Here is a 12,624-nt window from a genome sequence, read left to right on the forward strand (position 1 = left end):
GACGAATGTGTTTGTTTGAATATTTGACAAAGAGCCCTGCTTAAGAGACTGAATTTAGCTAAACTGGATCAAACCTGCCGACACAATTTAAACCAGCTTGTTTTCCAATGATGTAACATTATTAATGGACATGTCCACAGGTGAGATAAGGCAGTAAATGATTTCTTATCTCTTTTCTTGCATATAGGCTAGACTGCCACTCAAGTGGATGGCACCTGAGGCCATTTTTGACAAGATCTACACAACTCAGAGCGACGTTTGGTCCTTTGGTGTTCTCATGTGGGAGATCTTCTCTCTGGGTAAGTGCTGACCTCTGAAATTATCCCTACCACATGCTTTTTATCATACAGGGATGTAAAAGAAACGCATCCAGATTCATGCAGACACCCAAAGTGAATTTGGAAAGCCACCAAATATCTAAAATGAACTAAATATTCACAAAACAGAAGGTCAGATGTAAAAATTTAGCATGGGTAGAAAGGTTGGTTGTGTTGCTGTAGGCTGAACAGAGTCTTTCAACAGAAGGCACCTAATAGAGCAACTTTAAATGATTATGGCCCTAAATTATATGTCCAAACTCTTGGTACTTCAGCCAAAAATGCAAAATTGTTTATTGATCAACAGTAACATCATTTCAAAGACAACTTGCATTGTGTTACAGATATGGGGCACAAGTTTAAAACAGCATATAGTCGGAATATTGTATTTGAATATTTACAGGAGTGATTATTTTCTTATAATCAGTATTTTTGTCATGCCTTACATACAAATAGATGTTAAATGGCCATCTCTGCAATTAAAGAAAATGATTAAATCCTGAATGAAATTAGAGTACTTAAGTTAACTTAACATTTACTGGCAGATTGTTTATTTGTAACATCTCCACATAAGCATGAAGTCTGGCAGCTGAGTTAAACACTGGGTTCTGTCATATATGTTCAGTGAGCAGAGAGCTCCAGCCTGGTGGACTCGATCGGTGCCCCAAGCTATAGAGCCTCTCCAGATGTACTGGGTAATAACTGTCTTCTTTCACTGTGTAATTGTGCCTTTGGGACAAAGAGCCTGGACTTGCATTGTCAGTCTGAGAAAAGTATTTTCCTGCGACTTGTGCAAAAAACATTAGTGCCTGTGCAAGCCTGTGAATATTAGTACAGGCATGGGACATTGAAATGAAAGAACACCTCCTATTTACGCTATGCGGTTCTTCCCTGCTGGCAACATAAACTCACAGTAACCAAGCAGCCAGATCAGTGTAAAAGTGTGCCCCTGCTGTGAAACCACTGCAGCCTTGAAGGCAGCATTGTGTCGGCCCGTGACTGCCTGTGCACCGTGGAACAGAGCTCACATACGTTTCTATAGCAAGACTCAACATGAAATATTGTATGTTCAGTTGTCACCATGGGAAGCAGCGAAAACATAAGAGTACGTGGAAAAAAAGCAGAGAAGCAAAGTTGGATGTATTGCTATACTGTACTTTCTGACCGTGCTGCTTTTGAATCGGCGCCATTCGGTGTCGTCACCCACTGCAGTTTAAAGAAAAGTGTGTCAAATCATACATTCTCCAACAGAAAGTCAACTGACGTCATAATGACGCTTTTCTTTTTTTTTTCTCTGTTTTTCTTCCTCTTCTTCACTCTAGACACATTCTCACCACATTTTCCATTAAAGAAAGACTTACACATCTGGGTAGTATTAGCTGGGCCTCAGAAAAATAAATCAGGAAACAAGGATACAAAACGACCAAGAAAAATGGCAAAGGAGTGAGCTTTGCAACCTGAGTGTGTTTGGAGGTCAAACTTGGGTAACCCAAGGGTTTTTTTCCCCAATCCCTTAGTGAATTTAAAATGCGTCCTCTTGTTGTAGGTTCAGATATCAATCTGCTTAGTAAAGTGTCGATATCAGCAAGTGCATCAGGCCAGATGCACCATTATCAGTATAAATATTTAAAAATATGGTATTAGCATTAAGTAGAAAAACGGATGAGAGGATTTTGAATGTTATTATAAAAGAAAAATATTTTATAATTCAATCAGATACAACAGTTACGAAGAGATATGACAAATCAGAACCAGGTAAAATGACCACTTTTGTCAACAGTATCTGGTGACTGTTGAAAATAATATAACTGTTTCATTTCTTTGTTGGAAAGAGCTGTTTGATAGCAAAGTAAAGCACTGAAAATATTCTGAATATAATGTACTTTTAAAATGAAATTGATTATTTTAGCTGGAGCTTATCTACGTCCAACACCACTCAAAACAAAACCAAAATATCATTTGAACAGCACTTGTGTTGTAGTTAGTTAATCTAAGGTTAAATTAGAATTTGTTAAAAACAATAATTTAACAGCCAATTTGGTTTCCACTGCGTTTACACATCAAGCCATAGTCTGCATCGGCTGCAGGTACATGGACCATGTGAACTGTGACGGCTGGGACCGACTTGTTTTTCTACATAAGTCACAGATTGTGTCTTTTATTTATGCGTCACATGTTGCCGTACTAAATCTGTGGTTCCCTATAAACTTGGTCAACCACAAAGATGATATATTATGAATGGGATTGAAGCAAGTAAAACAATATCTAATGACTCAGAAAATTGTAGTGATAACATGCTAGAATGACTGTTATTTCCAAAACCAACAACACTGGACACCAGTTTCATGTTGTATTTGCACAGTGAGGTGAGCGTGAAGTAGACTTGAGCTCTACATTAAATCTCATTCCCAACATTGTGGTTCAAAAGTCAGTAAAATTAGTCTGACAGATTCATGATTCGACAGCATAAGAACAACAATATTATGTTTTTACTGTATGTCAAGAGTCAGAAGTCCTTTACATTTATTTTTTCAACCAGTTTGGTGGGAAAGCATGTTACACTATGTGCAAGAGCTTGCAAATAAATTTGAGAGATGTTTTACATGTAAAATATTGGAATTGCATTCACCAGTTAAGGAGGTTTAACATCTGCAGTGGGAATTCAGGAATGCAACAGATGGTTCAGGTGTTGTTTTTGTAACTATATGTTGGACGTGATACTCTTTGACATATCAGTGGAGCTAAGGTTAGCTGTGCAAACATAACATGTCTGGGTCATGGCCTGTCCTCTGATTGCACCCACCTGTAACTTAAAGTGGCCAAAAGCTAAATTATGCACAACTTTAACCTTAAATAGAATTTAAACATAATAGTGCTTGTCATAAATGGGAAACTTGGCTGTTGAGACCAAAACTGTTTTCTGTATTGGACCATAAACATGTTTATTTCCACTGTAAAGCTGAGCACTTTAATATGGGGCTCTGTGGTGATGGATTTACTTGAGTCAGCATCTAGTGGCCAGTCAAGGAACTGTTGGAACTTGGTCGCTCAGTGCCTGTTGATCAATTAATCCAAATGTAGCAATGAATGAGCTAATTGTTCTTTTTTTAGTTACTTTCCTGCTCATGGGTCATACCTTTCACCACATTTGTCAACATATTTGCAGTTACCAGTCTGCTTATATGCTTATATTTGTTGTTTCATGCTGTTCTTGTATGTTTGGTGTTGCTTCAGTGTTGATGTTTCATTTAGTAACTCATATTTTTCCCAGATGTGTCTTACGATGTATCACACTCAGCACAAAGATGATGGCCTTTTAATGCACCACAAAGAACTTATAAATAAATGTAATGAGCCTGTTTCTTTCCTCTCCCAGGTGCTTCCCCATACCCTGGTGTCCAGATTGATGAAGAATTTTGCTGCCGATTGAAAGAGGGAACCAGGATGAGAGCACCAGAATATTCTTCCTCTGAAATGTAAGAAACCCTATTAAACTTCTGAACACCAAAACTCACTGGCAGGTTTGAAAGAGATACGTCTTTCAGAATTTGGCAAATGGAAATCAATTTGTCTAAGCAGATTCTGTAAAAACAAATCATAATTCTGCTCCACTGATGAGCCGTTAGTGACAGTTGTAACCAATAGTCACTGACAACAATTCAGGGACTTTTCAGCTGAACTTGGCTGAATTGCAAAAACTTTAACGGTAAAAAAAAATGAGTGTCTAGAATCACAATTTTTCCAGGATTGGTAGTACCTGAGAGCACTGGAGAAAATGTCATACATGTTCATTCCTTGTTTTAAATTTTTTTTTAATAAAATGACCAATTAAAGAAATTCAATTTATTCTTTTTAATGATTGATGGCACTTTAACTCTGTCATACAACACAAAAGCACTTCTGAGTTCTCTCTACTTCTCGCCATAGAGGTACAAAACTTTGTTCTTGTGAAAAATGAACCACAGTAAAAATGTGACAGGATTTAGCGTACTTCAGTAAACAAAAAATGAAAATAAAACGTGTGCTGTCCAGCTGCAAAGAGCAGTGAAGTAGACTGTGTTTATGAGCAATAAATTTACTTTATGTACTGATTATCTGTTCTATCATGTAAAATTTGACAAATAGTAACTTTGTTCTATAAAATAAGACTGATATCCCACTTAGCTATCATCCATAAATTTTGGCTTTTCTAAAGCTATAGAAGTCATGTTATTCCCAGACAGTCAGCTCTGTAAATTCTCCCCACACAGGCTAAGATATATGACTAAGAAGAGGCATTGGTTCCTTCTCCCTCTTTGCAGTCACACAGCAGGTCAGATGTGCCTGATAACAATCCTGCTCTGAATTTTGCAGGAGGAAACATTAGCTACTGATTATCTCTGCAGCGGCGAGCTTGAAGCTCTGAAGCCATTTCTGACTGACAGTGGTGCAAATGTAACTGAGCACCGCATTTAAATGTCATGTCTGGAGCCCAAGTTCCCCCCAGCGAGGAGGGTTTTTCTGAGCTGGGGCTGGAGGTTTCTACCAGACATAAATATCTGTGGGAGAACACAGTCCTCTTCTTTGGTGTCCCTGCTGTCATTCACTGATGCAGCTAGTCAAACTTCTTTTAAATAAGACTCTTGTGTCCAATGTACAATTGATCAGAACCCAGCAATCGCTGCCTGAACTTTCTTCATAACATGTGTGCATACGTTGCGTCTCGTTTTAATTTAAAATGACTCACGCGGTTAAACCTCTCGAATCTTATTTATTTTGAAAGCATAATGCTGCACTTCTGCTTAATAGTGATGTAGTATCAAAGGGTCCAGAATTCTAAAGCATCATGCGCCAAGTAAAGCTAAGTGAATAAATTTATCAGCTTCACAAAGGAAACAATGATTGGAAATGATACACAAAATCTAATCCAGAGTTTAGGTTTTCAGTCAGAGCCAAGAATCTTGTACTTTCCTTCACAGTTCAGGCAGTCCTTTGACGAAAATAGACTTGCCAGATTGCATATTTTGCATTCTTATGACTGTGAGGCCTGCCTCTAATTTAAAGCCAAGATAAAACCTGCTGATATCGTTTCTAATGGGATGCACGGCAAAGCGCTCAGTCAGAGAGCTGTATTCTGTTGATCCCCCTCCCGAGCTCTGCAGTTGATCACAGGTGTTCGTAAGCCCAAGTTTTGACACCATGACCCCCCATCCCAAACTGGGAATAGAAGAATGATGAGAAACACATGGGGTTGCAGGCGGTGTCGTATAGTTTGTGCCACTGCTGCCCATCAGGAATGTTGTCTGCCGCCTGTTAATAAGATCCCCCGTCATGATGCATTGCAGAGGAATTTAGCGGATGCAGCGCAGAGAGTGGGAGCACAATAAAAAGGATGCTCATTTTCCATCCGACCAACATCCAACCGGACGAAGTAGCCCCCCCCCGCAGAAACGCCACACTCCCTCAACACCCAAAACATGTGGAGCTCTATTTATTCTCGTTACGGACGAGGCAGGAAATGTGGTCTAAATTGTGCAGTCATACAATGTTTGCACTTCCTCCTCAATGATATGCATAAAGGCTGTGATCTTCCACATCCTGTCACTGTTAGGACGGCTACCACCTGGACGAGTGCGCTCTACATTCATTAAGGTGGGAATCGCAGCCGCTCGGCCTCTTTCAGCCGAGCCCGACAACACCGAGCGGAACGGACACATGCAAACACAGAAGGAGAGGAGGTGGAGTCGATGCAGCAGCAAGGCGCCAACAGCTTGTCGAACCTCAGACCTGAGAGTGGCTGAATGTGAAGCCAAAAGGATCATAATGGCTTATTTAAGAGCTCTGTGGGGAAAGTGGTGGTTGCTGCTACAGAAACAGGATAGGGGTCCATCATTGTCAGATCCCAATCAGTAACACGGTGTGAGCACTATTTAAACAGCCTTCATGGTGCTGTGTTTCTAAATTCCTCCACGAAATGAGGCAGGCTGCAGCAATGGAAACTCACATAAAGGCTCTTGAGTCTTCCCACATGAGCCGAAACCCTGACAGCTTGTCAGAGACCTGAGTGAACACCAAAGTAGAGTCGGATACAGTCCCAGAGGCTCAGAATTACTTCAGAATACAGGACAAGATGTGCAAATGGTCTAAACGACAGTTGATTTAGAGGTGTACCAGATGTAGTTGCTAAGTGCAAGGAGGTTTGTTTATTGAAGAGAAAGACCACCAGTCCTGAGGTTGTTTTTCTTCCTAAAGATGTTACATTTTGCAGTACATCAACCCACATAGACTGTATGTTGATCTTGGCGTGACGATTACAGCTGTCTGTCCAGAAAGCTCATGTCTGTCTTGCAGTGTGTGTTCAGTTGTGTGTTCTTTACTCACAGATATCAGACGATGCTGGACTGCTGGCAGGGTGAGCCTCAGGAGCGACCAACCTTCACTGAGCTGGTGGAAAGGCTGGGAGACCTGCTTCAGGCCAGCGTGCAACAGGTACGACTCCATAATATAGTGTTCTGATTTCACTGTTGGTGTGAACTGAAACTATACATTTATGGTGATACAGCGGAGAGATTTAAGGAAATGTTCTGTCCCAACGGACAAACAGTAAAAGAAGCATATTAGAAGTTAAGACCCCCACATACTTTAGGAATACTGACCATCCTGTCACTTTATAAAACAACTTTAAGCATATTAGTCACCAGTTCTGCAGCATGAGTCACAAATACTGCAGATATTCAGAATATGGCATAAAGATGTTTCCGTGCAGAGTCTCACTGAGGGGGACAGTCAGTGCAGCTGAGAAAGGAAGTAACACTCAACACAAACACTTGGCTCCCTTTGAAATGGCACTATCAGCCTCGTAAGAGGAACCATACTTCAAAACACATGGCAAAACAATGTAATTACCAGTGTGATGCAAGTTAGCACTGTCTGATATGAATGCTGCTAACAGCCACGAAGCGTTTGTAGATTTTATATGGCTGTCAGGAGGCAAAATAGCTGTCGGCTCTGCAAATAGCACTTAATAGTAAGTGGTGTTGTGTAAATAGAGTAAACTGAAAGGACATATTACTTTTACATGCACTTAACGGAGATGAATAAGCCTTTTTCACAGCTAACATTTTGGTTTGACATAGTGGGAACTCCAGGGGTTATTTATACCATTAATGATGGCTCTGAATTAAATAAAGAGCAGCACTCAACATCAACTAACTGGAACAAAACCAGATACTGTCAGTCATCAGGATCCACAAGAATCTTCCTTTCAGTGAAGAGAACAGGCTTCTTGTCCCCAGTGTACATTACTGCAGACCTATAGGAAACACACAACGTTAAGGAATTGCATTTCACTACTTCTACACAGTGAAGTAATAAGAGATAAGGACAAGGTCACACATCACATCGCATGAAAACTGCAGCATGTTGTGTTACAAATGAGTCTGTGAAAGCTATTTTCATGAGAAACACTTCAGACTGGACAGAAGGAGCGGTGAAGGGGTTTGACTCTCATTAATAAAGCTTTTGTTACGGAGCAGGAAGGCCGGTCATGACCTCTGCTGCCGCCTGCTCCGACTTCACGGACGCTGTTATGGATTTATTAGTCTTGACCCTGGTTTCTTTGGCTGCTCACCACGACCTGTGCATGTGTGTTTGCATAACGCTCATAGCATCAACAATAAATCTGCTTGTCTCGTTGCTTTAGGAGGGTAAGCACTACATACCCATCAACACAGCCTTGCTGGCGAAGGTGGGAGACCAGACCACCGCAGTGATATCAGAGGAGACGCCGACACGACCCGTTTCCCACCGCGACTCAGGGAGTACCTGGTGAGGACGTGCGCCATTGATTTGTTGTTTGAGTCCAAGTTTTAGTGAAAAGTTCCACAACAACTGGACAGATTGCAAATAAATTTTGCATAGACATTAGCGTAAAGCTTCCTGTGGTACTGGAGATCTCCAGCCCTTTCTTCTTGAACATCTACTGAAAGCTTTACTGAATTTTTTCAAACATTTGTGGTCTAATGATTTTGGCGCTCCCCAGACTTCTCTGCACCTGATGCTTGTGGTTCCAAATGTTTAGCCTTGAAATCTGGCACCGACATTTATGTTCCCTCAGGACAAACTGTAACCACTCTGTCTACCCAAACTTTTAATCGAGAGCCATTAAAATTTATATTTGCCTACTATTTGATTTTATGATCATATTCCCACAAAACTAATAAACACAGCTGTGCCCGCATAGAGCCGCACAGAGCTGTTAGCTTGGCCGTAAACTCTTGGTCTTGTTGGCTCAAATGTGTTGCACTCCCCTATGAACTTATTAAGACATTCAAAAGAAATAAATCACCTTGTCTGACGTACATGTAAACCAATCCTCCGACTGTAGGCAAACAGTCTGTTTTTTTTAAAGGAAGTGCCTAAATCATTTTCCCATTTCACACCAAAAAATATCCAAAGCAGTTATTGTTCCTGTCGTGCTCAGACTAAACTCAGGAGGAGAGCAGGAGAACATGGAGGTCGGACCTGAGGACAATGACAGACCTGATTTGCACATGATAAGAAATATACACACGGCAGCCTGATGATCGGAGAGCTTTCAGTGTTGTGGCTCCTGCGAGGAATTTCCCTAAAAACCTAAGAGCCAGTTATGAGATTTATGCCCACTTAAAATAATATTTGTTGAGTTCTTGGATTTTCACAGGTCCTTCAAGTGTGTTTATTGAGGAGGTGCTGAAAAGCAGCAATGACAGTTAGCCCTTAGTTAAATTAATCTGCTGCTTTGGCCTATGAGTGTTGAAATGTAAAGCAAACATGGTATGTTTTCAAAGAACAATGTCATAGATGCACCGCACTGTTGATCTAAGTGATTAAGTTCCTGCGGTTTTGTTGCTGAACTTTGCCTTTTTGCCTCCAGTGTAATCAAAGGAGTCTCTAAACAGTAACAAGACATTTTAGAGTGTTATTCTTAAGCTTTGAAATGTTTTCTTTTTTCAGGAACATCAAGATCCGTCCTGCTAGCGTAAAAACCTTTGACGAGGTTACCATGGAGAACGGGAGCGATGAGAACCACGAGGTGAATTATTGAAACTACAACAGTAGCACACGCATAATTTAACTTACTGTAAACAAAATCTGAGCTTCATACAGGAGCTTAAATGCTGCTACTTGAGTTTAACTATAATTACGTAGAATGTACAGCATGAATTTTGACTCAACCAAATTCTGTTACCAGTCTAACAGTAAAAGCATGGAAGAGTTTTAATAAACTTTGTCTCCGTTTCAAATCCACTGAGTTTGCCACTTTTACTCCAATGTTTTGAGGTGTTTACATTGACTTGACTATCTCAAGGCTTAGTCAGATTTTTTTGAGTCTCTTTTTGTGTTTACACATGAGTTAAGAGCTGGATAGTCCCTCACCCAGTTTTGAGAAACCCAAATTTGCTAGTTGTAGAACTTTGTCATAAACTGGGATACATGTATAGAATGTCATGTTTTCAGGCATAAATTTGATTCATTTTCCCAACAGAGCTGCGTGTCACAGATGATTCATTTACTAACCGTCAGAACATTAAAAATTCAATGATTTTTTTCATTTTTTAAAAATATTTCTGGCTCTGATAAATGGTGTAATTTTGACAGTTTTTGGAAAATAACACACCTTTGTGGCAGGTTTTGTGGTGTGGTGGGTTAATAATTCACCCTCTGTTTGTGCCTCCACTCATCAGGGTCAGTCGGACAGCGGGATGGGGCTTTCTTCTGACAACATGAAGACACTGATGCGCTTCGAATCACTGGCAGGCCGACCTCTGAGCATCATGGCTCTGGCGTACGTACGCTGCACAGCACTCCTCCACATGTCCTGCCAAAGACAAACCAACACACACAAACACGCTGCAAAGTACCTGCATGGAAACGCTCCCCGCTGTGCTGGAATGTAGACCCTATAACTGTCATACAACACACAAACGCAGAGCTTCTACTGCCTTAAAAAGAAGTCAGCGGCTAGTTTTCCCTTTGGTCTGAGGACACCGTGCGTGAGGAACAGCAGCACAAAGGAGGAGTGGGAGGGAAGAAAGCTTGAAGGTGACAAACTGAAGGACTCGACACAAAGCAGAGTGAGGTTTGGCTGTTTTAAGAGAAAACACTAAAAAGTCTTTGTTTGTTTCAAGAGGGTCCTGAATGAGATACCTCCCAGACTGGCTTAACTTATGAGTCATGGCTGTCTGCTTTAATGCAGCGCTAAGCAACAAATACACATAATCTGAAAGGAGTGACGTAGACAACGTCCTTCCTCCAAAATCGTGCAGATCTTTGATGACTTTAAGATGTGGATGTTGAAAAGTCTGGAAAGGAGGAAAACACAGAGACAATGTGGTTTCATTTTAGAGGTTATTCAAGGAAAAAATAAAGTATGAGGGAGAGATTTCTGTAAATCTTTTTCCTTATGAGGCTCTCTGTAGGTGTCTTGAGGCTTACATGTGAATTTTATAGCAGCTCAGTGGCAGGGTTAATTTACAGGGTCATACCCCTGAACTCAGTAATTACACTTTAAACCTTTTCTCATTCTTCTGCTGCTCCCTGCACAGTAGCAACTTTTAATACTCCTTCAAAGTATTGTGGCTTGCACTCAAAGCATTTAAAGGAGGAACAGCAGTGAAGTAAATTGTCCCAGAGCAAATTTTCCAAATCTCTGTTAAGTTGAAGAGGGAAAGACGCAAAACTTAAATCTCGTGAAAAACAACATAAAAGCGCTTATAAATGATTAAGACTGAAGATGTAAACAAGTGCTGGGAAAGTACCTTATGAGACACAACACGCTCTGAAGCTCTGTAATTCATTTACAGCTCACCAAACTCAAGCCCACCCGCTCACGGTGTCCTTTAGATCTCAAAATCGAGAGTGGAGGACTCGCTGCAGGTCTGCTCATCCCATCAGGGCCTCAGCATGGCAGAAAGAATCAGCCCAGGCATCCAGGGAATGATCTGTATTTTAAGGGAAGAACTTCCTTGCCAGGCAACTGCTTATTCACTGCCACCTTTGAACTTATGATGGTTTTAAAGGGCCTCCCCTGCTGTAATTCTTTTGTATAACGGCCCACCTGATGCTCCTCCAGGCCTAACTGCTCCTCTGGACTCGCTTCTCTGCCGATAGAACAAATATGATCAGAGCTGATAGGACAGTAATGTCCAGGGAACCTGCCTCAGCGTTATGCAGTAGATTTTTAAGAGGCACAGTTGTTGTAATTACAATCCACAACAAAAGCAAAGTCCTGTTTTGTGCAGCACTTCATCCCAGACAAGAAAAACTAAGCTAATATTCACACTTGGGCTGCTTTCTTTTTTTGACATTTTGCTTTTAAAATGATTTTAAAAAACACAATAATTCTGGTAAGTGTTCCAGCTGAGGATGAAGTGATTTCTTTCCCCTGACTCATTTTGTTTCCTGCAGTTCAATTGTCCCCTGCACCCTGTTCCTGGTATTGGCAAGACAACACTGTACCATTGTTAACTATTCTGATGCCTGGTTTACCAGGTAGTTTCTTCATTAGCGCGACATTCCAGTACAGCGGCGTCCCTTCCCCCTGCTGGGCACTGACCCTTTAGCCCCGACAGAGGAGCCCTGGAAACCCTTAGCAACGTCCGAGACAATAACAGGCAATTACTCATATTCTGGGCATCAAATGAAGCAGAAAAGCTCAGGATGATTGATTACATCATACATGAATGAGGGAAGGTCGGTGTGATTGTGCGGCTTCACAAGGGGCATTTTCTAAATCAAAGAATATCAAAACAGCCCTCTGTTGTGAGAGCGACCAATTCTAGTTGTCCTGAAGAAAAACAAACTTGTCAGGAAAGAGAAAACTTTACATTACGCACAAAATATTAAAGTTCACAGCTTGTTAAGGCACTGATATTCACCCTGAATGTCACATTTCCTCAAGTAAAATTAATGCAATCAGAATGATTTCATAGATGATAAAATGCTATGAAGTCTTTGCAAAGAGGTTAAAATATTTTGTGAACATTGAGGACAAAAGCGTTTTTAGTCCTTTGACTTGTTGGTCAGGATGTCAGCTGATCATCTTGTCATGACAAAATAATTTATTATGTCTGTTTTTTGTTTTTCTGTGTATTTTACAACTAGAAGATTCTGTTCCTAGAAGGCCTAGAGGCCTGACTATGTTTATCCACTGACACAGCTGCAGCTCTGTTTTCATGGACAGACAAATTAGCAGAGGAGCCCAGCTAATGATTATCATAATGTTTTGTCTATAAAATGTCAGAGACCCAAAGCCAATGTGACATTGCATAAATCTCTTATTTTGTCC

At 40.8% G+C, this 12,624-nt stretch overlaps 1 protein-coding gene across 4 annotated transcripts in view; it reads left to right on the forward strand.

Moving 5' to 3' along the window:
• Positions 1-12,624, forward strand: part of kdrl (kinase insert domain receptor like) — a 56,548-nt gene that overhangs the window by 40,023 nt on the left and 3,901 nt on the right. For all 4 annotated transcript variants that reach the window (XM_022196665.2, XM_051954926.1, XM_022196667.2 and 1 more), the window contains exons 24-29: positions 188-299; positions 3,694-3,793; positions 6,680-6,785; positions 7,999-8,123; positions 9,291-9,369; positions 10,022-10,122. In XM_022196665.2, coding sequence (XP_022052357.2) covers positions 188-299; positions 3,694-3,793; positions 6,680-6,785; positions 7,999-8,123; positions 9,291-9,369; positions 10,022-10,122 — 623 coding nt within the window. The remainder of the gene's footprint in view (positions 1-187; positions 300-3,693; positions 3,794-6,679; positions 6,786-7,998; positions 8,124-9,290; positions 9,370-10,021; positions 10,123-12,624) is intronic.

Source organism: Acanthochromis polyacanthus, chromosome 10, assembly GCF_021347895.1.
Source record: "Acanthochromis polyacanthus isolate Apoly-LR-REF ecotype Palm Island chromosome 10, KAUST_Apoly_ChrSc, whole genome shotgun sequence".
Classification (NCBI taxonomy): domain Eukaryota; kingdom Metazoa; phylum Chordata; class Actinopteri; family Pomacentridae; genus Acanthochromis; species Acanthochromis polyacanthus.